Raw genomic sequence first — 23,807 nt, 5'->3', positions numbered from 1 at the left:
CCAAGGTACAAGAGGGGTTCCAAGAAGCGGGGTAGCTTCCAGGGGGTTGAAGCCAAAAAGGCAAGGACTAGCCAGGTAGCTCCCAATTAGAACTTCTCACCAGGCGGCCATTCTGAAGTTACTTGAAAAGGTTCGTACCTTCCACATTTCCAGTAGCTAAATGATATGAGTCCTAGCCCCCCCAGGACGCGACAGGGATCTTGCAAGGGGGAGCGGGTGTGCGCAGTCATTAAGTCCTGCTTCCGGCCGTGGGAATTTATTAATGCAGGATGTTCAAGAATGCGTTTATGGGCCGTTATTTATTGCATAAAAACGCTCTGTTTTCAGAAGAAAAAAACAATACCCGCATGTTTGGAGGGAGATTACTGGGTAAATGTAGTTCCGCAGGGTGTATAGCCAGCTCCATGGTCAACCGAGTCTCTTGTCGAAGTCCCGAACTCCCAGGAGTTCTCGGTGGAGGTGAGGCCGCAAACCAGTACGCGGGTCCTCCCCCCCCCCCCCGTGTCTGCCTCGTACTGATGCAGCAGAAACCAGTCTGAATTGGACACCAAGACTCTTGGCCCCCTGAAACGCCACCATTTACTTTATTTGGGTGGACCATTCATGGTGGGGCTGGGATTTTTTTGAGCATTGAATTTTTGTTGTTTTTTTCGGGATACTCAACAGCAAAGGCTTCAAGCCACTGGTTTGTCCAGTGCTGAACGTATACTTAAAGTCCATTGAAAAGCGGGAGAGGTCAGGCTATATCGTATTGTGGTAAAGATTTTACAAATGTCTTTTGTTTGGCACACTTGTCCCACTGGCTGACACTTTGTAGATATTGTAGTAAAACAGAGGAGTCCTGAAGCTTCCCAGTTGAAGCCAAGGCTCCCTAATTAGTTAGCATGGGCCAATAATATTAAAAATTGATCACCTACTGAGAAAAGCTACATACCATTTGGAGTCTTATATAAGCCCCAAAAGATGCTAGCACCTTATGGTTTTTGAGTGGTGTCATATTTTTAACTGCTGCTCTATCATAGCGGGAAATGGGTTTTAATCAGGGCCATCAGGGGAGGTTGAGGAGATGTGGCAGGGGTGCCTAAATTAAACGACAAGAAACGGCAAGTTATGCAGCGAAATGCAGCAAATTTTGTGACAGTATTACTCCACTATTTTCTCATTTTTACACTTGTTAACACTGTCTGGGCATATGTTGCCCCTCATTAGTACCAGTTTAACACCCAAATATAGAAATAAGCAACAGAAAGGTGACCACTCAACTTTTGCAAAGGCCTTTCACTGCACAGGAATATGGGTCACTGCACTTTTAGTAACATCTGAACCGTTTGAGCTAGAATTATTTTGGCCAAAATCTGCAGGTTATGCAGCAGATGATGGATTAATTAATTGATCCATAATTATGCTAAAAACACTGCACCCGGACAATACCATTGGCCCTAGTTTTAATGTTCTTTGAAGGCACGCAGTGGCTGCAGATTGAATTTGTGTTTTTTAGTGTGTGATCTACTTCAGAGTTTGCAATCCCTACCGCGCTCTGGGGTAAACAAACTGAATGTCTACGTCTGGCGAGCCAAGCACATCTAGGGTTCTTGGTACCGGTCTGGTTATCTCATTGGAGTGGCCCATGACGGAAAAAAAGGCTCCACATCCACCCTGACTTTCACTACTAAACATTTATAACAAAATATGACCGACAGGAGTTCAACCTGAAATCTTGTCTTATATGTTCCCTTCCATCTTTCCAAGTCTCCTGCCTGAACAGTCTATTCAATTTTCAAATAGTTGGGTTTCTACAACACATTCAGCAGCCCACTATCATTCCCCAGAATTCAAATATGAAGCATCTGCAACTCCAGAAAGATATGTAGAGAGTTTATGCCAGGTGGGTCCAGCTGGACACCTTGTAGACAGGATCAGTATACACGCTTACAACCTTGATAGAGATGCAAGTGGAGGAAAGGGCCCTATGCAGCTTTTGGATTACCGTCACCAAACTAACGCTTCAAGCGCATGCACGCACACATACATGTATCAAGGTATGGTATTAGAGATAAAAAAAAGACTCAGGCCAGGACTAAAGCCTGAATGACCACGTCACTCCCAACAACATTCACCTAGGATGAATACATCATCTCAGCGGCCATCTCTGCGGCCATCGCATACCCTGAAAGGTGCTAGGCCCTCAAACGGCAGGGAATAATTCACATCACCTTTCAGAAGAATTGCCAAAATATATAGAATGACAAAAACCAATTTGGCACATGCTCGCTTTCACATACAGACAAAGTGTCCTGCAATCAAATGAGAAAGGTAATACAGAAATTCTGTAGTGCTAAAGCAGAGTTGAACTCTGCCCAGCTATGCTGGCCTTACAGAGGTTTGGACTAGCTGGAACATTTCTCGTTTTCCCCATTACTCAGTCGGTCTTGTGTTATGCATCAGTAATAATACGCCTTACTGATCTGTAATGGAACTAAATAACCCCATCATCATCTGGGAATAGGGACTTTTAGAACCTGCCTGTTCAAAATGTACATTTACTATGTCCTTTCTAAGCAGCATGAATTAGTCTCTGCTCTTTGCAACCCAAATCCCTGTAAGTTACCAGATGACGCGTACCTCCACCAGGCAGTCGCCAACCAGCCCAATCAGTAGGCGGACTCCACGTCGCTCCCGTACCAGGGCAGCGTTTTCCGCTCGGTACATGCAGGTGAAGTCGAACATGTCCACATCCGGCCGCTGGTGGTGGTCCAACGCAAACTCCATCTGCGGCAGCTGGTAACCCGTGGAGAAGTTAGCAGCATCCCGTGCATACTTGAAGAGGGCCTCCGAGTCCACATTGGCTGGAGACAGAAGGCTATCTGTGTCCGGCAGGTCCTAGGGAGAAAGGTTAATCAAGAAAAGGAGATTCAGCCATAGTAATGAATGACAAGTTATGACATGTCATTAGATGCACGTGAAAACCCTTGGACATGAAAGCCCTAGGATGGACGGTTGAAACCGAGTACCTGGAGATCAGCATCTGATGCACAGCCCCAAAAGCAGACTCTTTATTTATGGAATCTGAATTGATTATTCATAGCAGCCCTTTCAAAGGAGGCTTGGCTTTGCAGTGGGAACCCTTATAGGGATGATGCTCTTAAAAAATGCCAGTTTACAACTGGGACTACTGGTTAGCGGGCAGTGAAAGAGCAAATGGTTCCAGTGGTTCAAAGCCTATGAATTCACTCGTATAGGATAGGGTGTTGCATCACGTGGGCTCCTTTGGATCAGAGCAAGATGTTTAAACCGGATGTGGGGCATAGGGACAGAAGGTGAACTGTACTTGAACCCATGCACACTGCGTTTCTGCAAACATGCAAAGTATAGACACAGGGGTATACTTTGGACTGAGTAACAGCGTTTGTGGCAGCTGCATGACTAGCAGAATGTAATCATTACTGTCCTTAATTAAAAAGGTTAATGCTAAGAATGAACAGATAAGCAGCCAGGTGTTTATGTGCAGGTTAAGTTGACCTTGTATGTCTGTTGACTATGAGTGTGATGCGAGACCAGCTACGGCGTGTTCCTGTTGCTGCTCCTAGGTTATGTTGTATTTGAATATTTAGTCACCATCACTTCTTTGAGAGCTCAGTTCGCTACATCTAGAGAGTCACGTACCCCAAGTTAAATGACAGATTCTACAATGGACCCTCCCAGAAGCACCTGGCTGGCCCAGGAGTCCAACTGAAGGCCTTCCACCCGTATCCAAGAACGACAAACTCAGATTAAGTGGTTAGTGTCAGAAACTATGGCCCAAAGGACATGTACTTCATGAAGGAGTTAAAAACCAAGCGTTCTCCACAGTGGGCTTCCGTTCCAGTGGTCCCTGCGTGAGCGATGAGTCTCAGCCATACAGGACACTTTGGTAGCATATTAGTGACTAGTCTATCTTCCATCAATCAATCATAAAGTCATGTGGAGACTGGTGAATCCCCTGGCACGGTCCTCACCTGCAGAATGACCCCCATCTTCAGCAGGCTCTGCTTCTTGGCCGTCATTACAAAGTAGTGCGTGTCATCCTTGTAGTACACAATGTTCTCCAGGTCGATTCCTGAGTGAGGGAGACAGGTGGTCAGTTCAAAGAAAAGAAGCAGCTCCAGAAACCCACACCAGTGCTCATCCCAAAACCCATTGACAGCCTTTAGCTCACCCCACAAGCAGTGGCAAATATCAACCTCCCCAAAGGACTCCCCAAAAACAAAAAGCACTGTAAAACTGTGGACAGCCCTAACAATATGAACGCAGCGGTCGCCGTTAGGAATAGAAGGCGGGATGCCATCCATTCTCATAGGCCATGCCTACTGTGTGCATATGTTGTGCAGTAATCCTGCATTTGATATGCTAGTCCTGCATGGGAAGGAAGGCAGCTATTCTGTTGCTGATGCAACGTGTCTTCTACATCTCAGAGGAAACCTGAACCGATGCTATGGGCTTGTACATGCTGTATGTATGTGTACTTAAACTGCTGTTGACCTCGAGAGGTAAGGGGGGGGGGGTCTGTCTGTCATGCACTACCCCTCCCAGTGGTCTGTTCCATGTATACGAGGGAAGTTTGTCCCAGCAGAGCCCATGTTGTGCCAGTGATGTGTGTCAGGAGTTTACACACATCAAACAGATGCTAAACCCTTCGTTGGGGAGGCTGGGGAGGAGTGCACACTCTGCAGCTGGGACTATGTATGGGGCTACTTTCAGAAGTGAGTGATGTCCAGAAGCAAAAGGAGGAAGATGGTACAGAAGGACGTTGACCAGACTGACCAGTATCTTTGAGAAGGTTCTTAAAGAACTTCTGATTGTAAATACGGGCGACTCCGCTGATCTCTGCCACCTTCACCTCTGCTGCCGTGTGCCTGTTTATGAAGTTGGCAGTGATGCCAATTGCCAACTTTCCACGAAGCTCTTTCCGTCGAAACCCTGCAAATGCAAGAGAAAGTATAAGTTGGGGAAAAAGGTAGGGATGAGAGTAAATGCAGGGGAGAAGTAGGGAAACTGACAAAAGCAAGACGGGGAAGAGAGAAACTAGAGGAGCCGCTGTGCCACTCTAGGCACACTTGCCCTGGATTCTCTCGTACTTGTAAATTGAGCACCGACAGAGTTTCCGGAAGCGAACCAATGCCTCCACCCCACGCAGATGGGATTTCGTGCGCAGCATAGCACAGAATCAGCACTATTAACAGTGGTTGAAGAAATCAAATCGTCTCTGCACCAGGGTAGTGCCGCAGCTCTAGTACTTGAGCGCAGCGTTTGACACGGTGGACCACCATATCTTGCAAAATAGACTGACGGCCATCGGGGTCCAAGGTAACACTCTCCTGTGGCTGGCTTCGTTTTTGGAAGGGAGGTCATTCCAATTTATGGAAAACAATCTACTTTCCAGGACGATGCCTTTGACGTGTGGGGTGCCTCAGGGCTCCTCATCGAGTCAGATGCTATTTAAAGTTTACATGAAGCCATTATCACAGATAGTCCAAGAGTATGACGTCTTCATGACAGCCTACGCTGATGACACCCAGTTGGTGATTTCCTTAGACCCCAGAACCAACGGGGACTCTGGCAGCCTAGCGCCCTGTATGAAAAGTGATGGGATGGATGGCAAACAGCTGTTTAAAATTCAATGGGGATAAAACTGAACTAATGGTTCTCACCCCTAAAGCAGTCCCTAGACCATTAAGTAGCTGGCCTAAATGCCTAGGTAATCCTCCCACTCCAAAGGAATCTATTAAAAATATGGGTTTCTGGCTTGATAAGCACCTAACAATGGTGACCCAAGCAAAAAAATTGACAAGTATATGTTTCGGACTACTCAGAATGCTCCGCAAAATCTTGGAACGTATCTCCTTAGAGCTCAGAAAGACAGTAGTCCATTCCCTGGTCACATCACGCCTCGAATACAAAAACTCACTGTTCCTAGGGGCACCCAAATTTGGGATCAATCGACTTCAAGTGGTCTAGAAAGCTGCAGCAAGGTTACAGTATAAGGCCCCAACCCAGGAGTGAGCCAGGAAGCATCTCAAAGCACTACACTGACTTCTGATGGAGGCCAGAATCAAATTCAAGGCACTCATCATGACCCACAGAGCTATACACAACAAGGGTCCAAGTAAAATTAGAAACCGGTTGACCCTCCACGTCCCAAATAGAAGCCTGAGATCCGGCTCCGAACGACTGATAAAAACCATAAGATTGAGGAGAGCCAGATGGGGAGGTAAGTCATTTTCACTCCTTGCACCCAAGTTGTGTAACTAATTACCACAAGAATCTCGTTTTCTGACAACGGAAGCAGCATTTCGGAAGTCGATCAAAATATGGCTGTTCCAGCAGTATCTTTAATCTATCCTTAGCCCTCATGAAGAAGTGGTCTCTCAGCGCTGGGAAGCCCTTGGGCAGTCATGCACTCTATAAATCTAAAATCTATAAAGACAGTCAGTCATTGAGCCCTTGACCAGTGCTTTCTCAATCACACCCCGGATAGTGAAAGTGATCTGGGATAGGCCCGTCTCCCTCACACAGCGACAAGAAACACCATAACAAAGGAGGCTGGAGCTAGGGATGCAGGGTCTAGGAACAAGAGCGGAAAGGGTTTAAAGACACCAGAAAAAAAATAAAAACAGTATCCCTAACTCCTTGGATGGGTAGACACTGGCCCACTTCCAGGGTCAATGATAAGGACTGTCCTAGTAACTGACTTTGCCAGATTACAGTATTTTTAGGAGTGGGGTGGAAAAAACGAGGGAAACTGGAATGGGTGCTGCAGGTCTATCACATTCTTCCAGCTCCTGGCAGAGGTAGGACATGGCTGGTTGGAGCACAAGTGGCATAGAAACCAGCTGCTGGGGAACGAGTCAGAGGAAGTGAAAGTAGATGCCAGTTGAGGGGCACAATAGGTGAGAAAGGGGGGATCCAAGATGAACAGGAAAATGTTGCAGGTCAACGTCCATGGCATCACCGAGTCCGCCGCTTGGCATACTGCAGAGGAGTCACGAGCATCCATCCTCATCCACAGAGAGACATGAGGGGTATTTAAGGTCTTCCTCACACCGGGGTGAGCATAGAGGGGGAGAGTGAAAGAGCACAGTGATAGCATTGTACTCTGAGTGAGGGAGGGAGGGAGAGAGGTAGGAGACAGATGGGGTGGGAGAGATTGGGGAAGCAAGGAAAGTGTTTGAATGTGCTCTAGATGCAAAGGAGCCGGAGACAGGAGCAGGACATGCACTCACATTGAGCGATCAATCAGAAATTAACCCCCAAAAATAGTTCTATGACATCAGCAGTGGAAGGATAAAACTGAGCGTAAAGAGGATATACTCGGAGCCAGGACAAACAGAAGACTAGGGAGGACAACCATCCAATAAAGAACAGGAACCGAGACAGTCTAGACTCTAGAGCAATCACAAGCGAAGGCTGGCCCACAGACAATCAGTAACTCCGTATGTAATGCTGTCCGAGACAACCAGCTAAAGTTGTCTGAAGCGAGACTGCAAAAGTAATGCGAAACTGGACTAAAAAGAAAAGAAGAAAGGTCAGTTTTGGAAAGCAGCAAGGCAGGAGAATGATGGGAGAGTTGGAGTAAGATTGCTGCAAGGGGAATGAAAAGGGAAAGCCCGAGGAAGACATTAGTCACAGGAGATGATACAGAAGTAAAGAAGTGGGGACCGAGTGAAGAAGATAGGAGTATTGGATGAGAGAGGAGACAAAAAAGGCGAGAGGATGAAGAAGAGATACGATGGAGAGAGGGGAGAGAAGGGAGGATACAGGAAGTGAAGGTAGAGAGAAAACCGAGTGAGCCAATCAAAGGAGCCTGCACGGTGGATGACGTAGGATCAGCCCAGTTTCTCTGCGGAAAAGAACAGACAGACGCCCGTGTGTGGTATGCAAGGCTGTGCAGCCTGGAGCCCGTCCACTGATCTCAGCACAAACATATGAAACATACATGTCCATTAGTATACAGTGAGCGCCTCTCTGGTACATTCACAGGCATGGACTACCTAGCAAGTTATGTCAGCGGCACGTCCAAAGTCTTCCTCTGGCAGCCAAGACACACTGCCCCACGGCCAACCTATTGACAAGAACTGGAAACCTCCCACATCACCCTCCGAGGATGACGTCCCATGAGGGCTTACTGAAAACTCGGTCACCTACTCTATGACATGTAATCCTACATGTATTCCTCACAGCATTCGTTTTCGAAATGAGCGGCGATCCTTTGCCTTTCCGGGTGTGGCATGTGCTAGAAAGCACCTATAGTTCAATGAAGGGAGAGAACTCACGGAGAGGAGAGAGGAGGTGCACCCAAGGAGAGAACTCGGGCCTAGTGGGTAGTGTGCCGCTGACGAGTGTGTGCCACTGAGGAGTATGAACAGGAGAGAGTGTAAAGGTTAAATGGTAGACATCAGCAGGTACATGGTAGGATGAAAGGATGAACGGATAGCTCAATGGAAGAGACAAGATATCGCTTCTGGAGAGGGTCGTGATTAGTTGCTTCATTTGTATATATATATATATGGTATTGTGCCAAACAACAGCAATGAACAGTATGGCATTCATTTATTTATTTATTTGTATGCTTGTATAGCGCAGGACTCGATCCCCGAAGGGGTATCTCTGTGCTTGTGTTCATCTAGGGTGCCCAAAACATAGCCAAGCGGTGCACAAAATTAGGATGTCAGGATCAAGTGTGTTTTAAGAGATTTCCTAAAGGCCTGAAGGTTGGTATTTTGCCTCAGTGTGAGGGGGAGCGTATTCCAAAGGGTGGGACCCTTATATGACAGTGCTCCTAACATGAGGGATCTGAAGCAACAGTTGGTTACTAGAACGCAGAAGACGTCCGGGCTTGTAGAGGTTGAATTTTTCAGCCAGGTATTTAGGGCCAGAGCCAAAGAGGCTTTTGTGTATTATACAACAGATTTTAAATTTGACCCGTTGCCGAATGGGTAACCAGTGAAGTTTCTCAAGGAGGGGGCGTGAGGGTGACCTAGCTGGGGCATTGAGGACCAGTCTTGCCGCAGTATTTTGAGCCACTTGTAGTCTGCTAAGCTGTTCCTCATTGGCAGATATAAAGAGGCGGTTACAATAGTCCAGCCTGCTGACCACGAGGGTCTGGACAAGGATCTTTCTGTAACTATCAGGCAAAAACGATAACACACGCCTCAAGAGTCCGATTACCCGAAAGCAGGACCCGTTTACCTGGTTTGCGTGCTCTTTCAACAACAGTGGCTGATCTAACCTCACCCCTAGATTCTTCACCGCCTGCTTAGGACATGGGACCGGTTTTAAGTCCAGTGGCCACCATTCTGGTGACCACAGAAGGGGGGCCTCCCCAAAGAGCATGACCTCAGTTTTGCCCACATTACATTGAAGGCAATTAGAGGCCATCCAATCAGACACTGCTCTCATACCTTCAGCAAAGGATTGTTTAATTGCAGGTGTGAGGGTCTGGAATGGAAACAAAAGAAAGCGGAGTGTTGTCAGCATACGACACTGGGATGAACCCATACGCTCTCACAATGTCAGCCAGGGGGGCCACATACACATTAAAGAGTGTAGGGCTTAGACATGAGCCTTGTGGGACCCCCTTAGTGAGCTCCCTAGAGATGGAATAATGGGAGCCCAATCTGACACCTTGTGAGCGGCCAGAGAGAAAACTCTCAAGCCAGTACAGAGCCAAACATCCTATCCCCACCTTCCGCAGACGACCGAGAAGAATATCATGTGATACTGTGTCAAAGGCAGCAGACAAGTCTAACAGCACCAGAATCATAGAGCCCCCTCTATCCTGTGCCATCCTGATGTTATCGGTCACGGAGAGGAGGGCTGATTCGGTGCTGTAGTTAGGTCTAAACCCTGATTGAGTATAGTTAAGACCTCCCGCTGCCTCGATGAAATTAGACAAATGGGTATTCACATGTTTCTCGGTCATCTTGCTTAGATAAGGCAAAAGAGAGATGGGGCGGAGGTTAGAAAGGTCTATCCATGGCAAAGCTGCGTTCTTCCGGATGGGATTCACCACGGCTTTCTTCCATTCTTGGGGTCCTTGAGGGAGAGATTTATTACTGACTGAATCTCGGGCCAGAGCAGATTACCTAGAGAGGCAACCATTTTAGCAGGTAGAAAATCCGCAGGGGACCCTGTTTTGATTTGACTAATCAGGGAGGTGACATCAGAATGACTGACCTCCGGACACACAATTAGCGAGCCACTATTATGTGTTGATGACAATGGGGGAGCAATGATGACGTTACTCCTGAGTCTAGTGGCCTTCGCGATTTTCTCATAAATCAACTCTATTTTATTCTCGAAAAACAGAGAGCTATCATCACAGAGAGATTGGGAAAAATCATCAGGGCTCTCGCAGGCTACCGGTTTCACAAAGGTCTGTAGAATCTTATAAAGTTCTTTGGAGGTGTTGCCCGCTTCTGCCAACTGTGAGGTGAGACAGTTCCTCCTGGCCAACCTGATACTTTTATGATAGGTAGACAAAGCATCAGAGTATACTTTCTTGCTTTCCTCAGTATGGGTTTTCCTCCATATTTTCTTAAGTTTCCTGCACCCCTGTTTCTCCAATCTAAGTTGTTCAGTGTACCACACCTCTTGTTTGGATGTGGGGTACTGTTTGTGTAGTTTCAGAGGAGCCAATAGTTCGACCGCCTCTGAAAGAGCTTTGTTAAACTTAGATAAAGCAGACTCCACATTGTCTGCCCCTGAGATAATGGGTTTCTTCCATATCCTCTGTAGTTCCTCCGCTGTCACCTTGTGCCATTGTCTGAGCCAGACGGCAGGGAGAGAGGGCTTTTGGTTCGGCTTATCCAGGCTTAGGAGATAGAATTTGACCATAAAGTGGTCTGACCAGCTCACTTGGGTCGTGGGTCGGCACCGAATTTTGGGGCAGTTGGAGAAGACTAAATCCAGGGTGTGTCCACCTATGTGCGTAGAGCCATTATTCTGTATTTCAAGCCCTAGTAAATAAAGATCGGAAAGCAGAGCCAATGTGTCAGGGTGAGTGGGGGTATCTACATGGATGTTGAAATCTCCCAAAAGAAAAAATATTCTTTAGCCTTAAAATGCGGAGCCAATAGTTCCGTTAGAGAGCGTGTAAAGCCCGTACTGGGCCCAGGAGGGCGATAAACCAATGCTTCCTTCCAGTGAGCTTTCGACGCCGAACTGATCTTAAAGATCATAATTTCCATCAAAGAACAACTTCTTTGTTCAAGTATGGCAATCTCCAAACCCTCTTTATACACTATGGCAATGCCGCCCCCAGTTTTAATCGGACAATCAAGTTTTAAGATCTTATACCCCACAGGGACCCCCAACGTGATGGCAGGAACTGTATGCGGTTTCAGCCAGGTTTCCGTTAAAAAACAAATATCTGGTTTTACCGTATTGACAAGATCCCAGAATTCGAGGTGATGTTTGGGCAGGGAGCGGATGTTCAGGAGAAAGCTTTTTAGGCCATTAGGTACTAAAGTTTCCCCTGTGTTACTGCCAATAGAAGTGGTAGTATGGGAAGCCTGAAAGCGACAGTAGATACACGCAAAAGGGCCTTCAGGGCATGGCCAAGAACCCCGAGCACAGCCTGCCAAAGGCACTGGCTGCAGGTCTTTTAGTGCTTGGGCTGTATACCTGATACCATGTTCCTCACTGAAGTCCTTGCCCGTTAGAGTAGGGTCCATGGTCCCTGGTCCCGTCCTGTCGCGGACGGGCGCAGACGGGCTACTCTTTGGCTACTCTTCGGCGTGTCTTCGGCTTACCTGCGCGCGAACGCTGCTCGCTCGAGAGGGGGCTAGGGCTAAATAGCCCTGGGAAATACAACCACTAGAGCGCTAACGCTCCAGTGGTGGAGAGGAAGTGCCTGGCTCCCCCTGACCCGCCCTCCGTGCACTGGTACTATCTACCATGTCGGACCGGGGCAGGCAGTAGTGGTGATCAAGCCCAGGCTTCCCAGCTGCCTAGTGGATACCGCCCCCCCCCCCCCCCCCCCCTTACAGGTCAGGTAAGGGAAGAGAGTATTGCCCACAGCACAAATACGGCTGAAATGCTTTCTATTGAGCCAATGCACGAACAGATTGCAAATTGACTTTTAGATTGCCAGAATTCAATTTTTAAAATGCATCAATACATTGGTAGCGAGCTTTTAAAATGTATAGTTGAGCACAGCGTTTAAAACAAATCAGGCACCTTCGAAGAGCAAGCGGGTCGGGAAGACTCTGTCACAGTCACCCTATTAAGAGGGTGCAACTATTACAAACAGGGACATGTTAACATTTCATAGCGTCTGGCTTTCATTTGGTGTAATTAGTTAACCTCTTGTTTATATAAACACATTCGTCATGAGTTTTGGTATGTCCTGCAACTATTATAGAAGTCATTAAGTATTATTATGTCTTGTCCTCAGCCCTGCGCACTCGCCACGCCTCTAGCTCATTTTAATGAGTACCTGCACTTATTTTTCTCCTTTAAAGCACTGGGTCACATTGATCCGATTTACCTCAGTGCCCAGTCCGATTCGCTTTCTGGCTTCTCTGACACTCAAAGCTGCCGCCTGCCCTCGCTGCATGAACCTACAATTGTACAACGTGACGCAGGCAGCTGGGCTCTGCCCGACCTCCTCGAGGCGCACAGCTTGCACTCTTTCAGTACATGAAAAGTTTACTTTTCACCCTTGTCTGCATGTACAACATACTACCCTGACTTTACCTCACCTCCTGTGGGCTTGAAATTTACGCCTGGTTTGTGCTGTGCCTGTGACGTACTTCACTTCCTCGGAAGCTTGTTTCCGGTCCAGGGAAGACATGGCTTGGCAGTTCGGGCTGGACTGTTCCCATGAGGCACAGGGTCAGACTGATTTGCATATAGCCATGTCTGAACTGGGGTGGCAGAGTGGGCTAAAGAACGGTGATGGATTAAACCCAGATCTTTTGACTGGGTGTGAGTGTTAGATTGATTCAGATGCTCCGTCCATCACCACCCCCTTTTGTACTGCTTTTGGCCGCCATAAGTGTGGCAGGGTATGCTCAGACGTGAGTCCCTTGCTCACTTTGCCACTGGATTCAAGCAAGCCGGGCTGAAGACGGCTGGAATGCCAGAAAACGGTCCTCGGAGGCTTGTTTCCGGTCCAGGGAAGACATGGCTTGGCAGTTCGGGCTTGACTGTTCCCATGAGGCACAGGGTCAGACTGATTTGCATATAGCCATGTCTGAACTGGGGTGGCAGAGTGGGCTAAAGAACGGTGATGGATTAAACCCAGATCTTTTGACTGGGTGTGAGTGTTTGATTGATTCAGATGCTCTGTCCATCACCACCCCCTTTTGTTCCGTACTTCACATGAAGGCAGAGAAGGCAGAGAAGGCACTTAGAGAGCACCTGGAGCCTCGCACCAATTATGCACACACCTGGGCGCGCGGACAGGGCATTGCGCAATGCACATGGTGTGTGCAGTCCCAGTCAGATTCTGTGCCCGGCACTGCTTGCATACCACGGACTGCACATACTGCTGGGTGCAGTACAGCGGTTGCCAGTACAGCCAGAGTGGTCTCAACAGCATTATAGGTGCACCCCCCCACCCAACCAGTAACACAGTACACCAGGGCCTGCCTCCACTACCACTAACAGGAATAAAAATGTTTAGCAGAAAATTAGTACCAAATTCTGGTCTGCATGGGGTGACTTTGATCGTGGAGGCTCCGGCAACTGCCCAGCATGGCCATATGATAACACGGCACTGAGTGCAGCACACACCACAGACCATTCGCAGGGGAGCACAGAATATGTGCAGTGAAGGAAAGACTGTTCTATGCAGCACACACAAAGTACTGTCCAGGGCAGCAAACTCTGCTCTGTACTGCACCACAGCCTGAGCACTATGCAGCACAATAAAGCGCAGACTAGGCCTTCACTGCGCAGCTCGTGTCTTATGCAATCTAACAACAGGAGCCGTTTAGTGCAGCACAATTTTGTGTTGTGCAGTGAAGCACTAGGGACTGTGCAGTACTGTGTGTGTAAAGTCGAGTAATGTTATGCTACAAAGATCTGCATACAACCAGCTTTACCACTGGTGCCGCCTTGTGCGACAGTGTTTGTTGGCACCCCCTAATGACCACCTGTGCCATGGGTTCCCTCACTACCACCATTCAACCGGGATCCTCAAGTCTCCATAACCACTCTGTCAGATTCATTTAGTTTTATAGCGCCATTCAAACCAGTGTAAGGTGTCAGAGCACATTACTTTACACACCTTTTGTACAGAGACAATCATACGGGTGTCAATCAATGTATAGGAAATGTTACATAAGACAGAGGACTACAAGGTTTAGGAGTCACATGTCAATTATAACGGTAGGCAGAATAGTTTGAGTCCTTGGTCTGGAAGAGCACACATTCAGAATTTAAAACCTAACACCATTGTTAGGGGGTCTCTTTAATAATAAGAATTAATTTCTACCCAAATTAACCCTTTTTGCATGATTAGGATAAAGAACGACTAGGCAAAAAAACATATAGCTCCAACACATACCTTGCAGTTAGCATGCAGCTCTTTGTTGACAGTTAATAGCTCACTGTTCTATATTAGGAAGGATTTTAACTTAGAAACTGCAAGTAACAAAATGATCTCTCTGACAAAAGCAGTAAAGCACTGACCTATTTACATGATATGCACTTGCTGATCTGCATGGTACATGCTCTTTGCAGCAGGCACATTAACCCTCTGCACTTCGACGAGTCAAGACTTCCACTAGACAAAACTCCAGGGTCGGTCTAAGAACCCCATTAATCACCAGAGTTATCTTGATATTTTTTATTGATGGCTGAAAATTGCTGGACGCAAGGAACGCAGCAGCAAGTGCTTTTAAAATGATAATATACTTGCAAATATTGCCCGTCCGGTGCGGTGGCACCGGTCGCACCGCCCCTGAGCCAGCCCTGTCTGTATGCAGTATAGCGCTGTATTGCTTTAGCAGTGCCTTGTAGTGCAGCTAGATCTCAGGTTCCTCCACGTCTTAATCCCAAGGTTTCCGAGGAAGTGTGGAGTCTGCTCCGATTAGTTTCAGTTGGATCATCACAAGGTGTTTCCATGTGTAGGGGAGAGTGCGAGTGTGCGTGAGTGCGTTAGTGCGTGTTGTAGTGCTTACTGTTGTTTTGCATGTATGGCTGGAGGTCTTTGCCAGTCTGATCCCTGCCATTTGAAGGCCCGGCTTCAAGTACGTATGTACAGTAAGCGGCGTATGGCGACTTCTAAAGGTCCACAGTATCCCTTTAAAGCAAAGTGTCTGTGGGTGTTGGCTGGGTGCAGGTTTATTGCATTATCATGTGCTATATAATATTTTAGGACAAATGAAATGCTGGTGAGGTTCCGCTATACGCTGCCCGAGTCGTGATGATTGTGTGGGCCCTGTTTGGACAAGTGACACGGTTTAGTTTAACTATGGGTATTCCTATAGGGAGCTCAATGATGCCCACATCCGAGGAGGGTTGAGTGTGTGCCCAATGGGGCTTTGGGGGGAGGCTGACTGCTAGGAAGCTTTGCGCCCCTGGTTTTTTTTGGGCCAAGAGTGTGGCCTGAGCAAAATTTCCTTCCCTTCCACACTAAAGAAGAAGGGTTTTTGTATATTACAGACAGAGTAAGGTTATAGGTTATTATGTTGAGGACAGGTGCACTGGGAGAGAAGTACTATGTATTTGGTTCTAGCTTGAAGCAGGTGCAAGGCGTCTGGTAGCTAGTTGTTTTGCATGTTTACAGTTTAACTTATAGTTGGGAACAAGTTACTCCGGGAGCAGGCAATAAGGGTAAGATAGGAAATACTTAGGTAGATGTTTAGAGAAGTGGTTAGAGGGTTAATGTTCAACAGTTAATGAGCGAGTACGTTTTTTAAAAATAGTTGCAAATAAAGGGGAAGGATGGGGAAAGCTTAGGGGTGGGGGAGGAGGATATGTAGGTGAGGCAATGTACAGTGAGGTGTAGTTATGTAAGGCAAAAGCCAAGTGTAATGTTTGGGTAGGTGCGCCTATCTTCAATAAAGAGGCCTTTTTCACTCATATTAAAAGAGTGGGAGTGTTGCATGGCACCTGAGCTGTGTTGGATGGGTATGCACTCTGCAGGTGATCGTCTAATGTGCTCTGCTGAGTGTTTGTGTATTACTGATGGTGACGTGCTGTTGTGAGAGTGGTGATTCCCAGCTGTATGGTGCATTTGCACTGCTTCCCATGAGGACGTGGTGTTCTGGGGGGGAGAATAATATATATATATATATATATATATATATATATATATATATATATATATATATAGATGCCTGGTGCACAGTGCACTGCAGCAAATTAGACTGTGGGATAATAATTCAGTGCAGTGCAACCTGTTTGTTGTGCCTTGTATTATAGAACACACAGATCGTGTGCAGTGTATGCATTCATGTCCGCTTCACAAAATTGCTGACTTTGTGCCTAAAATCCAACCTAATGAATCAAAGTATGTTATGGGTCGCAATATCTTTATAATTTGCACTTAACAGCTTTCGACTCATTTTTAATCGGTAGGAAACGGGGCCTGACCGCCAATGGAACCAATCAGTGGTTTTCAATATCATGGCATGACTACCAATGGAACCCATCAGTAGTTTTCAAAGTCAGCTGAGGTCACAAAACATTATACGGATACATGCATCCTGGACTCCTCACTCTCAATGACCAAACAAGTCAACGCCATCTCATCCTCATGCTTCAACACCCTGCGCATGCTCCGAAAAATCATCCGGTGGATCCCCACCGAAACCAGAAAGACGGTCACCCAGGCCCTCGTCACCAGCTGACTGGACTACGGGAACTCCCTATACGCAGGAACCACAGCCAAACTCCAGAAACGACTTCAGCGCATACAGAACGCCTCCGCACGACTCATCCTAGACATCCCTCCCCACAGCCACATATCTGCCCACCTGAGAAACCTGCACTGGCTCCCAGTCAGTAAAAGGATCATGTTCAGGCTCCTCACCCACGCACACAAAGCGCTCCACGACATGGGCGCCGAATACCTCAACAACCGCCTCACCTTCTACACTCCGACCCGCCAACTCCGCTCCACCAGCCTCGCCCTTGCCACCGTCCCACGGATTCGCAGACCCACCACCGGAGGAAGATCGTTCTCCTACCTGGCCTCCAAAACATGGAACTCCCTCCCCGCCCACCTACGAAGGACCCAGGACCGCCTCATCTTCAGGAACACCTCAAGACCTGGCTATTCGAGCAGTAGCAGCACCCCACCCCTCCCCTCCGTTCAGCACCTTGAGACCCTCACGGGTGAGTAGCGCGCTCTATAAATGCATTGATTGATTGATTGATTGATTGATTGATATGTATTAGTGGAAGCGGTCTGTGAATGTTGCCTTTGGGCAGTTGAGGCAGTACTCCATGGTCCCACTGCATGCTCACCCCAGCACCCTTTACATCATGCCAATTCTGCATTTTTATTGCAGCCCCCATCCTTATAAAGAAAAAGCTAGCTTTCTGTGAAGGTGCATGCATACATGGACCCTGTGTTGTAATTGGCTTAGGGTCTGTACTGATCAGTTGACTACTGGCCAGGAGGGAACCGGTCCGTTGCCAGATGGCACTTGCATAAAGCTTCTTACCTCCTTTTATCCTGCTATCTGCGGAGTGATTTTATAACATTTTGGTGACGATTCGGCCACCTGTCACCATCTGAGCAGCGGACCCAAAACGGACCTGCGCATAGCTCCTGTTTGGTTGGATCCAAGCTGAGGATTGAAGCTCCATGGAAATCCTGGTCATTGTAGGGGAAGTTTGCCCTGAAAAAGACCAGTGGCATGTGTATACGTTTAGAAGTATAGCTTAGTGAGGGGTCAGAACGGTTGGAGGTTAGCGCTCCAGCTGGTTGGTGACATCACATGCTAACGTGCCTCCATCTTTGATGTAGCAGCGTGCATGAGCACATCGATTTCCAATAATGAAGGACGTGGAGCGGACGTAAGCAGTCAGACACAGGTGCCCTAATGAAGGGTGCGGAGCAGCATAAGCAGTCAGTCACAGGTGGCTTATTGGTTCAGTAATTATTAAGGAAGTGAGCAACCCGGAATACCCTTGAGGGCTTGGGTAAGTAAATATAGAAGGGTAAAGATGCCTTCAAGGGACTTTGTTCAATCTAAGTTTTGCTATTTAAAATTAATATGAGAAGAACCAATTTATCGTCCTTACAATGAGTGAATCAAAACTGATCAAATTGTGCTGTCAACATGAAACATATAAACAAAGACACAGGGTGTATACGAAAAAAGTATTTTTATCAAATAATTCATTAAGAAAAATCAGCTTCATATACAGACAAATAAGCGAATAAGATTTTAGGATTGTGGGTACACATAAAAATAAATTGCTAAGTGACTCAACAGAACCTAAAAGACACCTATCCCAAAACACATTGAGTAAAACAAAGCAAGGAATGAAGTGCAAAGTCGACGTTTCGGTTTCTTAGCAGTTATTTGATGAAACCATCCTCAGGACTGTAATCAGTTCAGATCTGTATAGAAATATTGTAGTCTGCAAGTTAAAAGATATTTACAGTTACAATATTACATTGGCTATATTCAACACACCCTGGTGACAAAACAATTACACTAAACTGTAGCGACAAAAGACATTATATTTACAACATATACGTGAACATAAAGTTCATGCTTCTAAAGACAATATCACTTTGTGGTTCATTAATTTAAAAGACAACAAGCATTGCATTGGTTTAATCTGTCCACAATAAACATTTACTTCTCATGTTCTATTTGTAGTAAAATCAAAAACATTCTAGAACCATTTTGTGTTCAAACAAACCAACCATTTAACTCTTGGGTTGAAAGACCTATATTACATCAGGGTCATTGTATCCATATCAAACAAATGGGCGCATACATTAAATCATTGCTATGACGACTTCATAGTTGCAAATCTATATGTTCAGCATTAATGCGAAATCATTCAGTTAAAGAAATTATATATAGGATGTTATATGAAACCCTTTATGAATCAGTAGTGGTGTCCATCTATTAGTCTAGGTCTGTATGCTTTGTAAATACCTGTTTGCGGATTATCGTCATCCGCAAGAAGATCTTGGAAGGATCACAGTATCCTAGGGACCTGACTGGAAATTAAGAACTTATGTTTTAGATCTGTGTATTAGTGGTCACAAGAAAAAAACCTATTTAGATGTTAAAGGACATACCTATCGAATGCGGAGATCGCTCATCCAAGATGGATGTAGCGTCTGAACTTCACTCACATAGGGTTCACGTATTCATACACAGTAGAATTCATCTAGAAAAAGTAATGGTAAATATTTTCACGATGTATTCAGTTTTTATAGAGAGAGCCCATTACTACTTAGAGGTAGATCTTACCCAGTGTATGTTAGGTGAATTATTATCAAATTTCTGAGAAAAATCAGGGGTCGATGCACATAATTTGCGCTTAAACGAGCCTGTGAGCAGTCAGAGATCTTGCAGTGTCTGTCAATGGGTACAAGAAAGGGTGCACATTAGATGCTAAAGTTTCTTAAATCTATTGGCATTATAATACTTGTAATAGCCTGTGGAGCATCCCACGATATACAATAGTCTTAGGTTTAAGCTTTGGGTGGGTCACTATCATTTGTGATGCGCAGACAGTATTTTAAGCGGGAGCGGCCTAGTTGTAGGTGCATATAGGTACGAAATTATGTGCACGCTGCTCACGTTGTGTTCATTAATCTCAGCAAAACGCTATGAAAAATGCAAACACGCGTTACTAACGTTGTGTGCGTTTATGGCAATTGGACACTGTTAAAATTATGGGCAACTTAATGCACAGAAGTTAAAATAAAAATGAAACTGGGCAGCCTGACCACAAGCGAATTTCAATTACAAAAGGCAACACATTTCGTCTGCTACCTTACTCTATAAAGAGCGCAGCATAGTTTTAAGCGCATTTAGTTTCAGCTGGGCGGCCGTATGATTCTTACCTTAAGATGCAGCGAGGTGAAGTCAACGTGACACATATATGTCCTCAGCATTCATCTGACTAGTTCAAAATGGCTGACAAACTTAGTCCCTTTTCGATTTCCAAACACTTAGTCCCATTTCGATTTCCAAACACTTAGTCCCATTTCGATCTCCAAACACTGACTTTAAATGTCAGCGAGACCGATAACAAACCGTGGCTTCACTTTGATGACACGCGTTATTGACTTCACCTCGCTGCATCTTAAGGTAAGAATCATACGGCCGCCCAGCTGAAACTAAATGCGCTTAAAACTATGCTGCGCTCTTTATAGAGTAAGGTAGCAGACGAAATTTGTTGCCTTTTGTAATTGAAATTCGCTTGTGGTCAGGCTGCCCAGTTTCATTTTTATTTTAACTTCTGTGCATTAAGTTGCCCATAATTTTAACAGTGTCCAATTGCCATAAACGCACACAACGTTAGTAACGCGTGTTTGCATTTTTGATAGCGTTTTGCTGGGATTAATGAACACAACGTGAGCAGCGTGCACATAATTTCGTACCTATATGCACCTACAACTAGGCCGCTCCCGCTTAAAATACTGTCTGCGCATCACAAATGATAGTGACCCACCCAAAGCTTAAACCTAAGACTATTGTATATCGTGGGATGCTCCACAGGCTATTACAAGTATTATAATGCCAATAGATTTAAGAAACTTTAGCATCTAATGTGCACCCTTTCTTGTACCCTCTGACAGACACTGCAAGATCTCTGACTGCTCACAGGCTCGTTTAAGCGCAAATTATGTGCATCGACCCCTGATTTTTCTCAGAAATTTGATAATAATTCACCTAACATACACTGGGTAAGATCTACCTCTAAGTAGTAATGGGCTCTCTCTATAAAAACTGAATACATCGTGAAAATATTTACCATTACTTTTTCTAGATGAATTCTACTGTGTATGAATACGTGAACCCTATGTGAGTGAAGTTCAGATGCTACATCCATCTTGGATGAGCGATCTCCGCATTCGATAGGTATGTCCTTTAACATCTAAATAGGTTTTTTTCTTGTGACCACTAATACACAGATCTAAAACATAAGTTCTTAATTTCCAGTCAGGTCCCTAGGATACTGTGATCCTTCCAAGATCTTCTTGCGGATGACGATAATCCGCAAACAGGTATTTACAAAGCATACAGACCTAGACTAATAGATGGACACCACTACTGATTCATAAAGGGTTTCATATAACATCCTATATATAATTTCTTTAACTGAATGATTTCGCATTAATGCTGAACATATAGATTTGCAACTATGAAGTCGTCATAGCAATGATTTAATGTATGCGCCCATTTGTTTGATATGGATACAATGACCCTGATGTAATATAGGTCTTTCAACCCAAGAGTTAAATGGTTTGTTTGAACACAAAATGGTTCTAGAATGTTTTTGATTTTACTACAAATAGAACATGAGAAGTAAATGTTTATTGTGGACAGATTAAACCAATGCAATGCTTGTTGTCTTTTAAATTAATGAACCACAAAGTGATTTTGTCTTTAGAAGCATGAACTTTATGTTCACGTATATGTTGTAAATATAATGTCTTTTGTCGCTACAGTTTAGTGTAATTGTTTTGTCACCAGGGTGTGTTGAATATAGCCAATGTAATATTGTAACTGTAAATATCTTTTAACTTGCAGACTACAATATTTCTATACAGATCTGAACTGATTACAGTCCTGAGGATGGTTTCATCAAATAACTGCTAAGAAACCGAAACGTCGACTTTGCACTTCATCCCTTGCTTTGTTTTACTCAATGTGTTTTGGGATAGGTGTCTTTTAGGTTCTGTTGAGTCACTTAGCAATTTATTTTTATGTGTACCCACAGTCCTAAAATCTTATTCGCTTATTTGTCTGTATATGAAGCTGATTTTTCTTAATGAATTATTTGATAAAAATAATTTTTTCGTATACACCCTGTGTCTTTGTTTATATGTTTCATGTTGACAACACAATTTGATCAGTTTTGATTCACTCATTGTAAGGACGATAAATTGGTTCTTCTCATATTAATTTTAAATAACAAAACTTAGATTGAACAAAGTCCCTTATTGGTTCAGTGGCACGCACACCCCAGAGCATGTCATCCTTATTTCATTAATCCACGCACTTTGCAGTCTTTAAAGCAGGTAATCTATTTTTTGGTGGCATGCACACCTTGATGTGTCTCATTTCCATTTCAGTGATACACACACCTCTGTTTTTCATGTACTGGTGCTCCATTCTCACTACAGCGACACACATACTTCATCTGCATTTATCCATAAGTGGTGATTCTTGACGCTTCCAGAGTACAGCAAGCATTTGTTTAAATGTGTCGATGGTGCGCCCGCCTTGTACTGGTCAGTGCACACAAGTTTTATAGCCAGTGTTATCCACATCTCCTTCTTTAAGCGCTAGTTAAAATAGTTTACTTAACTTTGGTGGGTGTGCATCTATTATTTCATTGTCTTTCCCGTAGCAACTCGTATTCAATGGGGTCATGGGTGAGGTCTCTGAAAGTCCACTCAGTGGAAATTCGTCTAGTGTAACAATGTCACATGTATCTGTTACACCACCGCCTAGTTTTCTGTCTCAACCAGGCTCTCCACCAGTTCTAGGGGATGTTTGGATTATGAGGTTTGATAATTATTTGGAGGCTTTAGATGGTCAAGAATGTCGGCCTTCTACGAAAAAAGCATTATTATTGAGCGTATTAGGTAATGAAGGACAGTTTTCCGGTATTTACCCCAAGCTACTGAGCAGAGGAGTCAACTAATGGTAGAGGCATTTGAAGAAGCTAAATGCAGCTTAAGCTTAGGTTTGCCAAGGACGAAGATTTAGTAATGACATGCTTTAAATGTTATACTCAACCACAAAGAGTAGATGAATCGATTGATGAATTTGTTTCAAGGTTGCGTGAGCTGTCTACAAAGTGTAAGTTTGCGGACATGACTGACAAGTTAATAAGAGATCAGTTGATAGTACAGTGTAGAGAGAAAAAAGTCTAGAACGTTTGTGGGCAGCGAAAAATCCCACATTGAGGGAGGCCATCGATATGGCTAAGGTTTTGGAGCAGTCTGCTTTACGCATGCGAGAATCATAGAGGAAAAAACAGGTTGTGCAATCGGTGTGGTAGTACTACCCATTATTCAGACAAAATTTTGTTTTGCCAATAACTAGGAATGCAGTAGGTGGGGCCGTATGGGCCACTTCACGAGGATATGTAGGATGGGTAACTGCAACAAAGCGTCTTTAGTGTCTGAAAATGGTGTATGCCGTGTTGAGTCATGCGATTTACAAAAAGGGGGTGGTGATGAACAGAGTGTCTGAGTTAAACAGACCACTCTTACCCAGTCCAAAGATCAGGGCTTGATCCATCACCGTTATTTATCTCACTGCCCCATCCCAGCTCAGAACCTGGCTATATGCAAATCAGTCTGTCCCTGGCCCAGTGCATCATGGGAACAGGGCAGACTAAACTACCAAGCCAATTCTTCACCAGAAAGGAGACAAGCTACCGGGGACCGGTTTCTGGCATTTCAGCCTTCTTCGGCCCGGCTTGCTTGAATCCTGATGGAGCAGTGAGAAAGGGACTCATGTCTGAGTATACCCTGCCACACCTATAGTGGCCAAAAACGATTTACAAAAAGGGGGTGGTGATGAACAGAGTGTCTGAGTTAAACAGACCACTCTTACCCAGTCCAAAGATCAGGGCTTGATCCATCACCGTTATTT

At 45.3% G+C, this 23,807-nt stretch overlaps 1 protein-coding gene across 1 annotated transcript in view; it reads right to left on the bottom strand.

The window, feature by feature from the left end:
- LOC147712542 (F-actin-monooxygenase MICAL1-like) overlaps nucleotides 1-23,807 on the bottom strand; it is a 372,964-nt gene that overhangs the window by 222,995 nt on the left and 126,162 nt on the right. The window contains exons 6-8 of the mRNA XM_086923247.1: nucleotides 4,801-4,956; nucleotides 3,996-4,096; nucleotides 2,623-2,880 (exon numbers count right to left, since the gene is read on the bottom strand). Coding sequence (XP_086779373.1) covers nucleotides 2,623-2,880; nucleotides 3,996-4,096; nucleotides 4,801-4,956 — 515 coding nt within the window. The remainder of the gene's footprint in view (nucleotides 1-2,622; nucleotides 2,881-3,995; nucleotides 4,097-4,800; nucleotides 4,957-23,807) is intronic.

This window comes from Lissotriton vulgaris, chromosome 5, assembly GCF_964263255.1.
Source record: "Lissotriton vulgaris chromosome 5, aLisVul1.2, whole genome shotgun sequence".
Taxonomy (NCBI): Eukaryota; Metazoa; Chordata; class Amphibia; order Caudata; family Salamandridae; genus Lissotriton; species Lissotriton vulgaris.
Note: the sequence above shows the minus strand (reverse complement) of the source record. Positions and strands in the feature narration are given on the sequence as shown.